The 20,001-nt window shown below is 37.3% G+C and overlaps 1 protein-coding gene across 17 annotated transcripts in view; it reads right to left on the bottom strand.

Moving 5' to 3' along the window:
- Nucleotides 1-20,001, bottom strand: part of ATXN2 (ataxin 2) — a 132,025-nt gene that overhangs the window by 10,778 nt on the left and 101,246 nt on the right. For 15 of the 17 annotated variants that reach the window (XR_014234512.1, XR_014234513.1, XR_014234514.1 and 12 more), the window contains 5 exons: nt 12,107-12,291; nt 11,646-11,778; nt 7,975-8,028; nt 2,893-3,038; nt 1,989-2,216 (listed from right to left, as the gene is read on the bottom strand). Coding sequence is in view for 7 of the 17 variants with exons in the window: in XM_082355845.1 (XP_082211971.1) it covers nt 1,989-2,216; nt 2,893-3,038; nt 7,975-8,028; nt 11,646-11,778; nt 12,107-12,291 (746 nt within the window). In the remaining 10 variants the exon portion in view is untranslated. The remainder of the gene's footprint in view (nt 1-1,988; nt 2,217-2,892; nt 3,039-7,974; nt 8,029-11,645; nt 11,779-12,106; nt 12,292-20,001) is intronic. The other 2 variants (XM_082355844.1, XM_082355843.1) reach the window with 1 other exon arrangement.

Below are 20,001 nucleotides of genomic sequence, written 5' to 3'. Positions count from 1 at the left end.
AAGATCCCTGATCCAAGAGCAGCTTTCTCAAATTAATAGGAGGCTACCTGCAATGATGCTTTAGACTCTGGCTTCCATGTGGGGCCTGAATAGTTTTACAGGTAACATCTCTTTCAAGTAAGAAAGCAGATTATTACATTATAAGCAGGGACTGTTAACTTCTGTTCTAGGTTCTCTTTGCCTTTCCCCCTCTGCTTCTTGCCTGCTCACCAGCACACCTCAGTGAACAATGAGTCAAGGCAGTGAGAAAAGACTCAGGCCCCTTTGCTCTGCTGAAAGATACGCCGATAGAGCAGCAGAAGGAGTTGCAGTGAATGGCTCCAGTGAGGTGGGAAGGGGTAATCTAAAATTATCTGGTCCAGCCCAGTGTCTCTCTGTACCAGGTGACAGTGAGTTCAACCTGGTCTCACTGTCAAGCTGGAAAGGTTTTAGTCAGCCCAAATAGCTGGATCGCAGCTCTGCAGGGATTTGGCAGAGCCAGGAAGAGCCCTTGTTTCCTGCCTCCCATGCTGTGCACTGTTCTAGACCAGGATAAGCCTTGAATGAAATGCTGTTTTGACTCTTACATATTCAAAGGGACCCAGGGCATATCTGGGCTTCCCTGCAAATATTAACCTTTTTGCTCTTTCAGCACAAAAGCACAAAAGTGAGGTTTTAGGAACCCCAACTTACATGTAAATTCACATACCTACTTAGCCACCAGCCTCTGCTAGACATCTACAGGCCCCCTGGTCTCATGAAGCTCCTGGTTCAGCCAAACCATGCTGCCCCACACCTGACCAAACCGGCTCCCCTCCCCACCATCAAAAGCAAATCATCCACTGCAGTGCGCCACACTACAGAATCTACACGTTTGCTGGGGAGAATGCCCAAACTTCCCAGAGCGGTGGAACGCTAGTTACAAAGCCGCCTCCTGAGAGTCAGCTCCAACTGAGCACCATCTCCAGCCCCACCACGCCAGAGCCTCAGTGGTGCACTGCTTGACATGAAACAGAGTTCAGTGAGGCAGTCTAACTGAGACCCAGAAGAGAGTTCTGTTATGAAAGCAGCAAAAAGAGACAACAAATACAGCCGATTCACCCTTAATAGCTCCAGGGAGGGCCTAAAAGGACAGTGTTGGAGCCCAACTTCGGTGCAGCTCCTTCTCCTCATTAAGACAATCCAAATTGGCCCTGGATTGCATTGGACTTTTGTCAGCAGCTGATGCAGAAAGCAACCACACCTTTCAACCTTTAGAAGCTTATGCTGGAGGTGAGCTCCAAAGGGCTTCCAGGGCTGCTCTTTAAGAAAAATGGGAACACCTGGGTGCTTCCAGCTTCAAGTTACACTGCACGAACGTACAAGGCCAAGCCCTTTCAAGAAGTACAACATATGGTCAAAGCGGATGTAGGAACAGCCAGGGAAAACAAGTACAGATATTTCTTAGGAACTCATGTGACTAACATTCAAGTGGTCAGGCCCAGTGTAGTCACCTCAGAGTTGAGAATTTGTGAAATCCCATCCTCCTTGCCAGACGTGTGTGTGTGTGTGTGTGTGTGTGTGTGTGTGTGTGTGTGTGTGTGTGTGTGTGTGTGTGTGTGTGTGTGTGTGTGTGTGTGTGTGTGTGTGTGTGTGTGTGTGTGTGTGTGTTGGGGGGGGAGAATATATGTATGTATACGTATATATAGCAATGAAGCTATATAAACACAGCAAAGCAGATACAGCAAGGAAAGAATGAGGTTGCATTCCAGAGTCAAAGATATTTTTAAGGTCTCAGTTGGGAAACGTTAAAAGACTGACCAATCAGCAACTTCACTGATCCCATTACAAAACCACACAAACATTCATTTAGGGCCAGATCACATGTATTTGAGTGGAAAAAAGGAGACAAGCAAATGGCATCACACACAGGGGTTCCTGGCTTGAAGAGCACCTGGCTCTTTGCTGCTTATCTGACCACCTTCATTTCCTACTTGGTCTTCACAGAAAGTTGGCTAAAGCGGGTTTACCTGAGGTACATGGGCCATGTGGGGTGGATTGGTATAAGCCGGCTGAACATGAGAAGGATGAATCGTAAAGACGGTCTGTTGTGCTGTTGGGAAACTATTCTGTGGCGACTGTGTATTGGAGGCAGGTGTCATGGAAGGTGGGGTTGGTGCGAGCCCCGCATGGTAAATGGCTGACTGCTGCTGCGGACTGGCCAGATGGAGAGCCTGGGCGGCCTGGTGCTGATGGTGCTGCAAAGTAACAGGAAAGAATTGAGAAAATCTTCTTTAAGGAAGAGCAGTTTAAGGGTCACACACAAAGCTGAGTTTTGCATATGACAACAGGCTCCCTCTGGGCCTATCTAAGATGAGGGGCAATGGCAGGTACCAGAGAATATACAGGGAGTAGAAGCAGGGCTGGGGTGGGGGGTGCCTCCTGTTCACAAACATTCCTGTCTGGGCTGCAAGTCTGATTCTCAGCCTACAAGCCCTCAACCAGCAGTGGTAAAACAGAACTACTGCTCCAGGGGCCTGACAGATGTCAAAGAGCTCCTTAAGCGCCTTCTTAACAAACATGATTAAAGAAGCTAATAGGAAAAAACCAAAAACAAAAACAACAAACACCCTTCTCATGTAAACATTAGAAATGAGATTTTTAAAAGTCCCAAGCCAATTCCTTACTTTATGTTAGATTTTCCAATATTGGTTAAGTTTCCAGAACTTACCCCATCACCTTATTCTCAATATGTACCTTAAGGTGATTTAAACCTGGGGGCACAGCCTGCAGAGCTGTACACTGGCTCCATGAGGCAGGGCTGCTCGGTGTTTTGATCACGTGGTACCTAGCATCTTGCCTGGCACTGAAGAAAACACTCAATAAACAGAACGATGAAGCAATTCTGGTGAAGGCCTCTCAGTTCCTCCTTACCTGAACAGGACTGGGTGCAGGATGGCTTCCACCATGTTGGCTTTGCTGCTGTCCAGTGGGAGTAGCTGAAGGCTGAGGATGTGGAGTATGAGGGTGCAAGGTAGCATTAGGGTGCGCATACTGCTGAGCAAGGGAGCCAGTGGAAACTAAAGTGAAAGGAAAAGAAATGTGTATAATTGACAGGTGTCATGCTCTTAATCGCTCCTCTATGCCTCATCAACTTTCAGCTCATCCAGTCTTCTTGATGCTCAATGCCTAACCAATCTCTATATTTGACTCCATTTAAACCACCCGCTTCTTAAAAAAATGGGAAGTTACTGCTTAACGGTCAGACTAGCATTTTATTCATATAACATAGTTGTACACATTATATCAAAATCTAATTAGTTTAAATTTACTTCTAAAACAGTCACTAGGTTTCCTGAAAAGGCAACTTAAAAGCATAGACAGAAACAATTCAAACAATCCCCTCTCTGCGATCTGTCTCTGTCTCTCTGTCTCTCTCTCTCTTACACACACACATTTAGCTCAAGGCCATCATCTGGCTAACCTCACCATGCTACTGCCCTGGACCTGATGCAGTATCCCGTGGGCACAGACTATACCAGGGCTGTAGTAAGGGGCTGGATAAGGTGTGTGGCAAGGTCAGGGCTCTATCTTCAGGGCCAAATGACCACAATCTCTCTCAGCTGATCATAGAAGCCACTCTGCCACTCAGTTCATTCTCTGGGCCTCCCTGCTCAAGATCTCTCACCTTTGCTTTATAAAATCTAGTAAATGGGATTACCTAAACTATGTAGAAAAACGAATTCCCTTCAAAGCATCCTAGCCTTTAAAAAGAATTTTACTAGCTAGAGTAACCTCAAAGGAAATACGATGAGCTAGTTTAAGTAAAAATGTGTTCATTAAAGCTAAGAACCCAAAGCCAATTCTTTGTGAATCTCAGCACAGACCATACCTTGGCACAAAACAGGGAGATGAGATATAAATTCATTTGTTCATGTCATCTCCAAACAGCAATTTGAGAATCAAAAGCACAAGATGGGTTCATTGCTTCCAGTGACTACTGATAGCACACTGATACAAATCTAACCATGATGTGGCAATGAGCTGAGGACAATGTTCTCAAGATGTATCTCCTCTTGGAAGCCAATGTGTCAATTCCAGAATAGTTCTTCACATTCTTCGTATGCTGCTACATATAGGGGACTGATGGGGAGAAGCAAACACTGCTTTGGGATCAGGTACCCTGACAACAGCAGTCTAACAGGCTGGCTGCTGAGAGTTACCAGCATAGATGACTCTGGATGAGTCCAATGTAAATGTTATGCAGAGGGTTAGGCACATGAAACAATTCTATAATGCTTGACATTGTAGGGCCAAGGACCAACATTCCAGCCCAACTGGTCATCTCCTCAACTGTATATGTATCCTTTAAAGAGAGGAGGGTGAGGCAAAGAGCAGTGCTAGCATCACCTGTGCATCCACTGCCAACACCACAGTGGGCGTCTATACTAAGTTAACTTCCAGATTAGATTAAACAAAGCATTTTTGTTTATACACTGGGAAAATCCCCTAGCTGTAACAGTTAACATACACTGGAACATATTAACAAGGAAAACTGGCAACGTATTCTTTGGGTGTTTTTCAAGAAGTCAGTGACAGTTTTCTGGGACATGGGAAAAATAATGTGCTAACAGCTTTCTTGAGTTTCACAGTCCCATGAATCTATGAAAGTAGTCAGTGTCTTTTTTTCTAATTCATTGGCTTATTAAAAGGCCATTCTTCACCATCATCTTAAGTTAAGCTTCTGACCCCCAAAACTGTCTGGGCACTGACTTAGTTAGTCTAAAAGACTTGAGATAAATTTTGAACCCTTGTTCTTGTAAAAATCTTACACTTATTTTTCAAATTTATTTTTAAATAATTAGAACAGCTACATGTAGCTAGTGGCTACTGATTGGACATCATTATTTGTAGCACATTTCCTTCATCACAAAAAGTTTTATTGAATAGTGATATCTAGAGTCATTCATGCTCCCTTATTTTCAAGCCACTTGCATTAAAATCCTCCCTACTATAAATTCTTAAATGTTTCATTTGTAACAGTTCTAATCTGTCTGGGGGAATGCAATTCCCGAATCCAAATTCTATTTATGAGGTTTCATAGAGTACAGAATCTCAAAGTTTCTATTTATTTAACCTTATTTATTCAAGAAACTTTTGTACCAAAGTTTTAAATTTCATTTTTAATTACCTTTTAAGCAAAGTATTAAGGAAATAAAAAGTAACAATAATCAACTCTAGCTGGGTGCTATTTTATTAATATTCATACATAAAAAAGCATGGCCATCACAAAGAGAATAATTACACCCATGAAGTCTCATAATTAAGTTATTCATCAATTAGAAAAATGTTAAAATCTTGAAATTATTTGGAGAGAATTAAAGATGGAAGTATTTTTTACTATGCATTTAAAAAAGGCATCTCTGTGATAGTTTACCAATACTGAAAGGCTATAAGATAGAGTATTCTAATCTATATGTCATTTGCATTCATAGCATAAATACTTCAAGTAATCCAAGCTGAATGCATCTACATAGGCTTTTGTTTAAAAAAACCATCCTTTCCCTATCTGAACACCAATAAACTGCTATGCATTATAAAAAAAATTAAGCAGATTTAAACATACACCATAGGCTAACAAATAAAATGTGAGGATGTTTGATTAGAAATATCTTCCTTTTGTTCATCATCTTGCTTAAAGATGTTTGCTAAGCAAGTACCTTACCCAGGAATTCTTTTCCTCCTTCAAATATGAAAACTGAGTAGCTAATTGGGGAAAATGTGAAACTTATACACTTTAATAGTAAAAACAACAAAAATATACTTTGGTTCCTTGAAAGGCCAGTTAAGAAGGAGACAAAGACAAGTAGGATAAGAGGGAAATTAAAAGGCTGAGGGGCAGGGGGGAAGGCTGGAAGAGGGGAGGGGGGAGAGAGAGATAAGAGAAAGGAACGAAGATAGAGTAAATGAGGGGAAAAATCTAAGAGAATTAGGGAAAGGGAGAAGTGGAGCGTGACAGGCAGTAAATTCTGGGCTTTCCTGAGCTAAGCCTATCATTTAACTGCTTTTATTATACATGCTCATTAGCTAAAGATTCCAGAGAAGTTAAAAATAAAGTGATTTTTCTTCCAAATTCTGACTTAGCTATCCATCAGTTAAACTTCTATTTATAAAACCTAAGTTGCCTTCATGAAACCTGGATTAGTTCAAGCTAATCAAAGAAATAACAATTTTTTGGGCCAGACCCAGTCCAGAAGTTTCCCGCTCACTGTGTTCCTCGATATAAATGTTTAAAACTCTAATTATGTGATTTGTCAAATCCTCAAAACACTAACCACAATCCAAAAATCATTTCCTAAGCCATGATCTTACTGAAGCCAATGCAGTCCATAGAGATGTGCATTTAATTTAATATAGAAGTTATTAAATTAAACCTAATTTAATAACTAGGTTTTGTCATTTTTGACCTTGGATGCACAAGACATGAGAGAACACCAGCACAGCAAACCTTTAAAAATGAAACAAAACAAAATCTCCCAACTTTTAAATCTGATGTTAAATTCAGAAAAAAGGAAGTAAAGAAAAGTTGAAAACTCTTTAAAAGGGGAATAAAAGGCAACTAGATCAAACAAACCAGGACAAAATGCTTAGAAGGGGGTGGGGGTGGGGTATGAAACAGCAAATTAAATTACAAATAGCAGCCCCACTGTTAGTTTCTTTTAAAAGTACTGATATTCTCTTTTAGGGAAAGTTGTGCTAAGGCAGTTAATGCTTAGGTGTGATGATTAAGGACCTTTTAGCTACTTACCAGGAAACTGACTCCAAAACTACTAACAGAGACAGTAAGATGGTGAGGATAACTACATTTGAGACCTCAAACTGAGTACATAATAGAATTACTGACAGTGTCTTTTATATACTATACCACATACATAGTTTCCCTTTAACAGTTATATATACAGCAAGACTCCTTTTTAAAGAGCATCTATTAAAGGATTAAATTTGTTAACATTTCCTAGCACCAAATAAATAATATGTATGTACTTATTTTTGGATACCAAGTCAAGGCACAATTAATGAAAATTTAAGTCAAAATGTTTTCTAAATGCTTTTTAAAATTTGGCATCTAGTATATTCAGACATTCAGTCATTCTAAAATAATTTCAAATTTAGTCTCTAACATAAAATTTTAATTCTTAATATCCCCTAGAATATAGTATTTCACATAAAGTGACATATATTATACTGTCATACATTTCTAAAGGATTCCTGCAAGTTAGTGACTTTCCCATCCAAATACCAAAAGCCCATGAATAAGCCTTATTTAAAAATTTCCCTACAAATAGAGAAAACAAACCTTACGAGTTCATTTCCAAAAGCAATCCCTGCTCAGACTTTCTCCATTTAGGAGCAATCATTCACCTTTCCACTGGTGGTGAGAGGGGGCTGGTGTTGCCAAAGATAATCTCTGGTAGTTGTTAGGTCATGCTTTCCTGCTTAAACTCAAGACATCCATGAGGTGTCTGTCTGCTACCTGAATATCATAAACCTGCAGTCATGCAAAGACTGAAAATACAGAAACGTTCCCCCCCTAGTATTTCAACCCTATTCAATTAAAAATCCTTGTAAGGATAAATTTTTTTCCTACCAGGATACTAAAAAAAACCCTAATGTTTTAAGCTTGTGGTGGCTTGCTTTGCTTTGTTTTAAAAACGGCTGTTCAGGAAAAGTTTCTCTGAACAAGGAGAGTATTAGGCATTTCCAAAACAGTCACATGTTTGCTTGGTATGCAAAAATTAATTTCTGAAACAACTCAATTTTTAAATTAACTCCAGCTTTCTTAAGCTGGGTTATATTTCCTTTTTAAAAACTCTGGATTATTTTCATATATGTATATTTTTAATGATTTTGTCTGGCACAAGGAAAAGATTGCTCAACAAGTCTACTCCCTTAACATGTATTCTTTAAAAAGTGTTTTACTGTTCAATTAAAATTAGTATAAAAAACCCAACTCACTGGCAAAGTAGAAAGAAGGGCTTGTCTCCTTGTTGTATGGTAATTTGGGACATGCTGAATTTGGGAAATAGAAAGGTTAATTAGCCTTTTAAGGTGTGCATTTTCCTAATTTTCTGGAAAGGTTGACATATTTAGTAATTTCTTTTTGTATTCATGCATAACTCATTTTTCTTATTTTACAAGAGATGACAAGCACTTTAAACATCACTACAAAATTAAATAAGATAGGGCTGAAGCAAAAGACACTTTTCTTCTTTATTGGGTTGTCAAGTACCACATGCTCACTTACTTAAATGAAAGGAATAAAGTTATTATCTAATAAAAAGACCAACATTGCATTCCACTGAACAACGTTGATATAAATAATGTACCAAAACAAAATAATATTTACCAAGTTTAATTTAAAAGACTAATCCAATTTTGCAAATCATTAATAGAAATGTCACCTTACACCTTATTCTGTAAGGTGTTTACTAGGCATCTGGTAATGGATCCAAAAATTCAGAAACATAGTAATATTAAACAAGGGTACGATATCATTTCTTATTAAACTGTCTACATAAAGGTGTGTGCGTGTGTGTGTCTAAGTACACTTGGAAGGATATGCACCAAAATGTTAACTGGTGATTGTAAGGGAGAAGATTAATAGGTGCATTTTAAATCTTTTTGCCTACTGTATTTTTGAATTTATCCGCATTAAACTACCAAAAATAAACCAAAAAAAGGATTCTGGATTGAACTCTTCCTGAGTAGAGAAAAATTCATTATTACTGTTTCTAAAAGGGAAAACAAAGTTAGATGAATGAAACAAAATGAGATGAATTATAAGACTAGACGTTAAGGAAACAAAGAGTAACTTATTAGGAGGAAGAGGGCAGAGGCAATGATGAAAGTGAAGTTAAAGTTAAGGTCAAAGAGATGAAGTTTGCGATCAAAGTCCTTCCTAAGATATCTAGAAAGAGTACAAGGTCAACAATTCTTAGAATGTATCTCCTAATAATTTAAATGTTCAGTGATCTGTTAGCATATTTATATTAAATACACCAAAAAAATTAAAAACAATAACCAGGCTTTCATTTTGTAGTCATTTCTATTCGCAAAGGCTTTTGCTATGACCATAACAATTAATGAATGACAAAAAGGTGACATACAATTGTCATTAACATCTGGGTGCATATTCTTTTGTTTGCATTAAAAGTTTAAAAAAACCTAGATAGGATGTAGCTTAAGAATAAATATAATTCATACTCAAAATATTTGGTTCCTTTTGGAATATAAAATATAAACTGTTCAAGGGAAATGAATATAAAATTAGCATTTCTATGCAAGTTTTGTCTTATAGTTTAAAATAACGTATTTAAAATTTGTCTATATTTGGCATAATTGGATTTGGAAGATCTAAAATAACTGAAATAAATTATTGAAGAATTAATGAACTTGCTACAGCAGATTAAATTATGGCTTATTGTGGTAAGGAACAAACCAATTCATTTCCCAGTGTTCTCTTTAGGGTATGAAGTATCCAAAACAGAACCAGCAACAATCATAGCAAATCTACAGCTTTGCCCCTAGCTGCCCTCATCAACACCCATCAATGAAATATGATACAATCTGTGTAAACTGCAGGAGAGTAATTCAGATTTGGTTGAGCAACTTTCTCCTGGTATCAAAGAACTAGCTTTGATGACTAATTCATTCCAGATTTCACTGCATTAGGTCTAGTATTTTGTTTCTTTGCAATATTTACTATTTACCCACACTTGAATGGACTTCAGGGTCCAAGACCAACTGCTTTTCAAATGGAAATATTCTGGGAAGGTAGTTATAAAAACCATTAGTGCCTCAAATACAGTATTTACTGTACTGGCTGTTTCAAACCAATGAACATCCAATCAAAAGACAAAGTCAGATGTTGGTAGTGAGTGAATATACATTGAGGAGAAAGATTCTGCTTGACATCACAGTATTACTATAATGTCTCAAAGGTGTGGGCACACAAATAGCTATTCTCTAAAAGCAATGGAAATTTTAACTCAAGTTTCAGATCTTATTCCAAGGGGAGTATCCCAGAAAATGGGAAGAAAGAAATGTTTTTTCCACTTGTTACGTCAAGATGTATTCAGAAATGTATAATATGTATAATAAACAATCTTAATAAACTGTGTCACCTAAGACTTTAGCAAACTGGAAAATTATTGAAATGTATACAAATTGCATAAAAGTTAGTGTGATAAATCAGTGGTGCCTTTTCACACATACTTAGTCCTGGTTAAGACAACTAAAGACAAGCCAATGATAGGAGATCACAACCAAAATCATAAGCCAAATCAGTATGTCAATCTTTCAATTAAATTATAGATGGGCTTCTTGAAAGAAATGTTTTTCAAAATGGAGCAATCACATCATTTTAATTTAAAGAGCATAATCAACAAGAGAAAATTTTAAGTGTGGAAAATTAAGATCTGACAAGTATTTTATTTAAAAAAAAAAGCCTTTAATCATGTAAAATTCCTATCATTTGTGAACCAGTGGTAAAGGAGCATGCCTCCAGAAAGAAAACATTAGCAGTGGGTTCCAGGTGACAAGAATGATTGTTGCTGCCTGAGTCCTATTCCTATAAACCTACAAAATGTTATAAACTGTTATCTAAAGTTAAAAAAAATGAAAGCCTTTATATTCTTATTAGTCACTCAAAAAGTTTAAAGAGGTTTAAAAAATGAAATGTCCATGTAGTTACATGTAATATTAATTTCATTTTCAAAGTGGTTCACTTTTCAATTGAACGAATAAACTTAAATTTCTCTCCCTCTCCAAAAAACTGAAATGCCAATGGGAAAACCTAAATGACAGTACAGGAGTCCTCAGAAAAGTTCAAAACAAAATTTAGATCTTAATAAAACTGGTACTAATTAAAGGTGCATTTTGAAAAATATAATATGGGACGACCCATTAATTCTATATTACAAAATATAAGCGGAAATCTTATTTTAAATTCTAACACTGAAAACAATATTATTTTATTACTTTAGACAGTTGCAAAGTTGACTTGCACAAAGTTCTCCGGCCACAAAACTAAGATGGTAATTTTAGCTTATTACTCATATATATCGTTTAATTTTATATAGAATACTTTTCATTTTCATTTTATCACTGTATACTCATTTAAAGTATGAATCTGTCAAAAGCAGATCTAATATTACACAATTCCGACCACTTGAAATAAAGCATGATGCAGAAACGTAGTAGCATTGTAACAAATAGCAATAAAATATGCAATGTCAGTGACCCCCAGGGTAAGGAGTGAAGCAGAATGTTTTCTTGCTTTCATTACGGTAAAACTTTCTTGCATGCCTTAGGAAGGGTATACCAAATGATGTTACTGATGAGGAAGAGGAGAAAGATACCTTTCTCCACAAAAGATGCTTTTACACACATTATTACATTTTAGTTAAAGAGAGACAATGGAACAGAGAGAAATTTCAAAGTAGAAATGATTTGCCAAGACTTATAGAGCAGGTTGGAGAGAGAAATGGATTCATCTTTTCTTTAGATTCTTGACCCTCAATGTCATAAAAGGCAGAGTTATTCTTAAACAGAGCATCTTTTCAGAGCTTAAAAACACAGTAAGAATAGTCACACACATTGAAAAAGACAAACAAAGTGCTTCCTACCATACATCGCATGCGTCTGCTCATGAGCCCCGTACTGAGTTGCTGAAGAAGATACTAAACCAGGCTGGGCATGTGTTGGTGGTGCCATCATTCTAGCATTACCCTGTATTACAGGACTATAGACATGAGGATGCTGTGTTCAAACAAAAAATAAAGAGAAAAACATTAAAGTACCAGATATAGTCAAGTAGATTTTAGTTATGTCTTAACTCCATGGTTTCCAGGTTTCCAGAAACAACTCCTAAAATTCTAAATCCTTTCTTGGCTAGAAAGGATTTAGCTTTTCAAACACTTACATTGATCAGCAACTTTCTATTAGGTTAAAAACTACCCCCAAATCCTTAGCTGCCTACCCCACTGTTAACGCATAGCACAAAATATAAAGGAAAAACCCCTTTACCATACTAAAAGTTACTTCAATGGAACAACAATTAAGAGTTATTAGGTCATATCAGACTTACCTGAGACTGATAATGTGGCACATGCTGAACAAGAGGCTGATTTGGAAACTGCTGAGGACTATAGGCAACATATTGTGTGGAATAAGCTGGTGGGGTGGCCACAATTGGTGGGCCTGCTGCTGAGGCTGGGTGCATCATGGTACTCTGATGATGTTGGTCTTGCCGTTGTTGGGGCATATTTGGTACTGCAGGAAAAAACGACGTAATATTAGAACACAGCAGCTCCTTATTAGCATAAAATACACGAACATGGTCCATAAGGCTCTGCATGATTGGGTCAAAGCCTACCTCTCCGATGCCATGTTTTACCACACCCATCCCCCTTCAGCCACTATGGGCTGTTTTCCTATCATATATACTATTCCTCAGACTCAAACCCCAATCCCCTACTGCCAGGTTGGAAAATTTTTACTTGTCCATCAAGTGTCAGCTTGAAAGCAACATTCTCAGAGAGATACTCTGTGATGACCCCCAGACTTCATCAACTCCCTGTAATTACAAGACTCTTACAGCACTACGAAACATTTCCCTCTTACTTCTCATATAATCCCTGTTTGAGACACTGAATTATGCCATTGCTAGAGAAGGGCACTGGATTTTATTCAAAGAAAAACAAAAGTACAACAAAAAAGCCAAAACAGAACCAACACTTATCTTAACTCCATCTTTCTAAATTTCCTACCACTGAACTCTTGCCTTCTCAAACATAGCATCACACACTACCATGTAGCGCTTTAAAAAAATTGTAATAGCTCTTTTAAAACATTACTTTTTGTCTTTTATTATTCCACACAAATTTCTGCCTATAATCCGCTCCATTAAAGCTCTAGTTAACAATTTAGCTCAACTGTCATCTCCTCTGTATCATCTTTCCCAGTCCCCCACAAAAGAGCTAGCTGCATGTTCTGTGTACCTTTTCCTCACATGTTTATTACAGCACTGACTCTTGTCTGTGATGGGTTTATGGTGCTATGTTAACCAAGCCACTTGAGGGAAGAAGCTGTGAACCACTGCTTACAGCAAGACACAAAGAATGTGTAACTTCGTATGTTCACAAAATCATCAAAACTGACTACACAGGTAACTGCTAATGTAGAGACAGAATTTGTCTTTTTTTAAAAATATTTGAAATTTTTTGCTAAAAATTTAATGACTGTTGCTGATACTTAGGAGAGCTAGTTATACACTGTGTTGTCTAGTCAGAAAAGCAAACTTGAAAACAGAGAAAACCAATTAGGTAATATTGTTCTGAATTTAATCTTGAGATTCCCACATATTGAAAAAGCACACCCTTCTAGTAAAGAAAAGCCACCCCAAACTCAAATATCATTTTTATCACATGAAAGTTTGTCTAATTAAGCTAAATAAGCTTAACTTACTCACTATCACTATTTCTTTTCATACTTTACAACCCTCACATACTAAAATTTTTTTTCAAAAAGCCATTCAAGTTTACTGATTTTTAAAAATAAAAAATTCTAGTTATAAAAACAATGCTTGGGACTTCCCTGGGGGCTCAGTAGTTAAGAATCCGCCTGCCAATGCAGGGGACACAGGTTTGAGCCCTGGTCCAGGAAGATTCCCACATGCCGCGGAGCAACTAAGCCTGTGTGCCACAACTACTGAGCCCGTGCTCTAGGGCCCGCGAGCCGCAACTACTGCAGCTACTGAAGCCTGCACACCTAGAGCCCATGCTCCACAACAAGAGAAGCCACCACAATGAGAAGCCTGCGCGCAGCAACGAAGACACAACACAGCCAAAAACTAAAAATTAAAAAAGAAAACAAAAAACAAAACAAAAAAAACAATGCTTGAACAAAATCTTAAAAGATAAAGTATACAGAGATATACCTGGGGTTATGGTTGTATTACCCCTCACCCACCCAAACTGAATCTACCTTAATCTTAAACCACAGTTTAGACTGGCCATACTTCAGCCATTTCATTATGTCAATGGTTTTCAACTGGGAGCAATTTTGCCTTTCAAGGGTCATTTGGCAACATCTGGAGACATTTTTGGTTGTCACAATTAGAGAAGGGGAGGATACTACTAGCATCTAATGGGTAGAGGCCAGGGATGCTAATAAACATCCTATAATGCACAGACCCTACCCCAGTCTAACCCCACACACAAAGAATATCTGTCCCAAAATGTTCCTGACTTCAGCATATCTTCAAATACAACTCAATTTTTCTCACAGGACGCAAAAATGATAACACTGCATTACGCACCAAGAAGACAAAGAGGTGGTTTTGTGCAAAAAGGCACTACTATCATGAAGGAAAGATATGCCTTATATGATCTATGGCTGCATTTCAGAAGCAAGTCCTTAATTTTCCCTGTTATTTGAAGAGTAAAGCAGCAGGATATAAGATTAACATAAAGATGGCAAATAGCCTTCATATACATAGAAGATGCAATGGAAAAGATGAACCCACTTTACATTAACAATAAAAAAAGAAAATACCTAAGGCAAAAACTGAAGAAACACATAAAACCTTTAAGAGAAACTTAAAAATACTACTGAAGGGGCTTCCTTGGTGGCGCAGTGGTAAAGAATCCACTTGCCAATGCAGGGAACACGGGTTCAAGCCCTGGTCCGGGAAGATCCCACATGCCGCGGAGCAACTAAGCCCGTGCACCACAACTACTGAGCCCATGTGCCACAACTACTGAAGCCCATGTGCCTAGAGTCTGTGCTCCACAGCAAGAGAAGCCACGACAATGAGAAGCCTGTGCACGGCAATGAAGACCCAACAGAGCCAAAAATAAAAACAAATAAATAAAAAAAAGAAACAAACAAACAAAAAAAACAACTACTGAAGGTAGAGAAGCAGATTTAAACAAGCAGAAAGGCATCATTTGTTCGTGGATAGGAAGACAATATAAAGATAGCAATTCTCCTCTAAGTTAATTTCTAAATTATATATTTATAAATTTAATGTGGTTCTAATGAAAATGCCAATTGGCAAACTGAATATTAAAACCCAGGAGTTCATACTAATAGAACAACAACAACAACAACAACAAACCCTCACTGGTCAACCTTTAGGGACAACAGGAAACCAACTCATTATTTTGAGAACTGCCTTGAAATGATGGGCAGTTTAGCTGCCTTTCTTTCACAAACTGTACCTCACGGTAACCAAATAGTTCGACAAGGTAAAGTTTTTCTTTATAGAAATAGTCCAGCTAATAATTGAAAAAGAGATGACAGAATGAGAATGCCGTTTTGCAATCCTTAATGAAATAATGAATCTAGCGCTAGACAGTGATTATCAGTGCTGCTAAAACAGAGAAGAGCTGGTATGAAAAGTTATCCTGGATAGATAAGGCAGCCAAGTTACTCCTACTATCCAAAAAAAAAAAAAAAAAAAAAGACAGAGGTAAGACACTGACTCCTAATAAAAGTACACACATCATCTATGAAACAATCCAGGTTAAGTTTTAAAAAATACAAACTAATCTTTCTTATCTACAATCAGTTCACAAGGATTACAGGGGACAGAGGAACACTTTAAACAATATCACAGGGACACAATCCATTAAATTCAGACGGTGGGAAAGAATATAGGACAAAACAAATTAGATTTAAATAAGATAGAAAGGGAAAAGACTAAGGAGAAACCTATAAGAGAGAGTTAACATTAAGAGAGAGAAACCAATCAAATGAAAAGTGTGGATTCTGGATTGTGGCTCAACAAGCCAACTATTAAGAAAAATTCATAAGACAGTAAGAAAAACTTGTGCTCTACACATTTGATAGGAAGAAATAACTGCTAATTTTTTTAGGTGTGAAAAATGGTATCTTAACTATGGTTTAAAAAAAGAAAGAGTCCACAACTCTGTGAGGGTATGAATGAACAAAACACGTCTTTAAAACTGCCGTAATAAAAACTTACCACAACATAAAACAATTTTTAAAAAATGACTTAAACATGATAAACAAATGCAATTTGTAAATCTCATTCGGATCCTAACTGGAACAAATTAACTGTAAAAAAATATATTTTTAAAAAATAGCCACAGAAATTTGAGAATATAAGGGAATTACTGTTAAGTCTTTTTGGTGTGATAACGGTATTGTAATGTTTTATGTTTGTTTTTATAAGACCCCTTATTTTTAAGAATTTTAAAATAAAGTATTTACAAATAAAATGGTGTATCCGGGATATGCTTCAAAACAATCTGCCAGGAGAGAGGTCCTGTAGATGAAACAAAATTGGCCATGAGTTTCTTTCTTTCTTTTTTTTAAATAAATTTATTTATTTATTTTCTTTTTGGCTGCATTGGGTCTTCGTTGCTGCGTGCGGGCTTTCTCTGGTTGCAGCGAGGTGGGGCTACTCTTCGTTGCGGTGGGCAGGCTTCTCACTGTGGTGGCTTCTCTTGTTGCGGAGCACGGGCTCTAGGCTCAGGGGCTTCAGTAGTTGCAGCACACAGGCTCAGTAGCTGTGGCTCGTGGGCTCTAGAGTGCAGGCTCAGTAGTTGTGGCGCACAGGCTTAGTTGCTCCGCGGCATGTGGGATCTTCCCAGACCAGGGCTCGAACCCGTGTCCCCTGCATTGGCAGGCGGATTCTTAACCACTGCGCCACCAGGGAAGTCCTGGCCATGAGTTTCTAACTATTAAAGCTGACCGATGAGTACTTTTACACTACTGTACTAGTCTAACTGCTTATTTGTATATGTTTGAAATTTTCAGGAATAAAAGCATTCTTAAAAGCCAACTGATTTTTTTTTTAGTAGTCAACCTGAATATCAAGTTCATATGGAAAAATAAACAAGAAAGAAAAAAGTCAAGAAAACCTGAGGGGGGAAAAAATCAATGTTGTGAGTGGATGGATGGGAAGGTAGTCTTAACAGATAGATAGTTTAACAGAATGGAAGAGAAAATCCAGATATAGATTTAACTACACATGGACACTTAATATATGATGAAAATGGCATTTCATATCAGTCTGTTCTCTGATCATAATGGAATGAAAAATAAAAAACGGAAATACCCAAATATTTGGAAATTAATCACACACTACTACCACAACATAATAAAGGCCATATATGACAAACCCACAGCCAACATCGTTCTCAATGGTGAAAAACTGAAACCATTTCCAGTAAGATCAGGAACAAGACAAGGTTGCCACTGTTATTCAACATAGTTTTGGAAGTTTTAGCCACAGCAATCAGAGAAGAAAAAGAAATAAAAAGAATCCAAACCAGAAAAGGAGAAGTAAAACTGTCACTGTTTGCAGATGACATGATACTATACATAGAGAATCCTAAAGATGCTACCAGAAAACTACCAGAGCTAATCAATGAATCTGGTAAAGTAGCAGGATACAAAATTAATGCACAGAAATCTCTTGCATTCCTATACACTAATGACGAAAAATCTGAACAAGAAATTAAGGAAACAATTCCATTTAGCACTGCAACAAAAAGAATAAAATACCTAGGAATAAACATTCCTAAGGAGACAAAAGACCTGTACTCAGAAAACTATAAGACACTGATGAAAGAAATCAAAGATGACACAGACAGATGGAGAGATATACCATGTTCTTGGATTGGAAGAATCAGTATTGTGAAAATGACAATACTACCCAAAGCAATCTACAAATTCAATGCAATCCCTATCAAATTACCAGTGGCATTTTTTTTAGAACTAGAACAAAAAATCTTAAAATTTATATGGAGACACAAACGATCCCAAATAGCCAAAGCAGTCTTGAGGGAAAAAAACGGAGCTGGTGGAATCAGACTCCCTGACTTCAGACTATACTACAAAGGTACAGTAATCAAGACAATATGGTACTGGCACAAAAACAGAAATATAGACCAATGGAACAGGATAGAAAGCCCAGAGATACACCCATGCACATATGGTCACCTTATCTTTGATAAAGGAGGCAAGAATATACAATGGAGAAAAGACAGCCTCTTCAATAAGTGGTGCTGGGAAAACTGGACAGCTACATGTAAAAGAATGAAATTAGAACACTCCCTAACACCATACACAAAAATAACTCAAACTGGATTAAAGACCTAAATGTAAGGCCAGACACTATAAAACTCTTAGAGGAAAATATAGGCAGAACACTCTATGACATAAATCATAGCAAGATCCTTTTTGACCCACCTCCTCGAGAAATGGAAATAAAAACACAACAAAAAAAAACAAATGGGACATAATGAAACTTCAAAGCTTTTGCACAGCAAAGGAAACCATAAACAAGACGAAAAGACAACCCTCAGAATGGGAGAAAATATTTGCAAAAGAAGCAACTGACAAAGGATTAATCTCCAAAATATACAAACAGCTCATACAGCTCAATATCAAAAAGACAAACAACCCAATCCAAACATGGGCAGAAGACATTTCTCCAAAGAAGATACATAGATTTCCAACAAACATGTGAAAGGATGCTCAACATCACTAATCATTAGAGAAATGCAAATCAAAACTACTATGAGGTATCACCAGTCAGAATGGCCATCATCAAAAAATCTACAAACAATAAAAGCTGGAGAGGGTGTGGAGAAAAGGGAACCCTCTTGCACTGTTGATGGGAATGTAAATTGATACAGCCACTATGGAGAACAGTATGGAGGTTCCTTAAAAAACTAAAAATAGAACTACCATGTGACCCAGCAATCCCACTACTGGGCATATACCCTGAGAAAACCATAATTCAAAAAGAGTCATGTACCACAATGTTCACTGCAGCACTATTTACAATAGCCAGGACGTGGAAGCAACCTAAGTGTCCATCAACAGATGAATGGATAAAGATGTGGCACATATATACAATGTAATATTACTCAGCCATAAAAAGAAACGAAACTGAGTTATCTGTAGTGAGGTGGATGGACCTAGAGTCTGTCATACAGAGTGAAGTAAGTCAGAAAGAGAAAAACAAATACCATATGCTATCACATATATATGGAATCGAACAAAAAAAAAGGTTCTGATGAAACTAAGGGCAGGACAGTAATAAAGATACAAACGTAGAGAGTGGACTTAAGGACACGGGGAGGGGGAAGGGTTAGCTGGGATGAAGTGAGAGAGTGGCACTGACATATATACACTACCAAATGTAAAATAGATAGCTAGTGGAAAGCAGCCGCATAGCACAGGGAGATCAGCTCGGTGCTTTGTGACCACCTAGAAGGGTGGGATAGGGAGGGTGGGAGGGAGACGCAAGAGGGAGGGGATATGGGGATATATGTATACATATAGCTGATTCACTTTGTTATACAGCAGCAACTAACAGAACAATGTAAAGCAATTATACTCCAATAAAGATGTTAAAAAACAAAACAAAACAAAACACTATTAAATAACCCATTGGTCAAAGAAGAAATCATAAGACAGAGAATATTTTGAATGAAATATGAAAATAAAACACATCAAGTTTTAGCGATGTAGCTAAAGCAATGATTAGAAATGTATAGCTTTAAATGCTTCTATTCTAATAAAGAAAGTTTTAAAATCAATGATCTAAGCAACTGCCTTAAGAAACTAGAAAAGGAACAGAAAATTAAATCCAAAGAAAGGAAATGATAAAGAGAAAAATCAATGAAAGTATTGGGTTGGCCAAAAAGTTTCTTTGGTTTTGTTCTGTACAATGGCTCTAGTAGCACTTAGCTGCCTATAACTTCACTCGAAACAATTTTGTTAGATTGTATTGTAGCAGCTGTCACATCAGCATGCATTTTTAAAACAACTTATCAAAATTGGTGAATTTTTGTGTAGTCATTTTAATATTGAAGATGGAAGAAAAAAACAACATTTTCAGCATACTATGCTTTATTACTTCAAGAAAGGTAAAAACGCAACTGAAATGCAAAAAAAGATTTGTGTAGTGTACGGAGAAGGTGCTATGACTGATTGAAC

This window comes from Balaenoptera borealis, assembly GCF_965194805.1.
Source record: "Balaenoptera borealis genome assembly, chromosome: 14".
In the NCBI taxonomy this organism is placed as follows: Eukaryota; Metazoa; Chordata; class Mammalia; order Artiodactyla; family Balaenopteridae; genus Balaenoptera; species Balaenoptera borealis.
The sequence above is the reverse complement of the archived record's forward strand: the minus strand, read 5'-3'. Positions and strand labels throughout refer to the sequence as shown.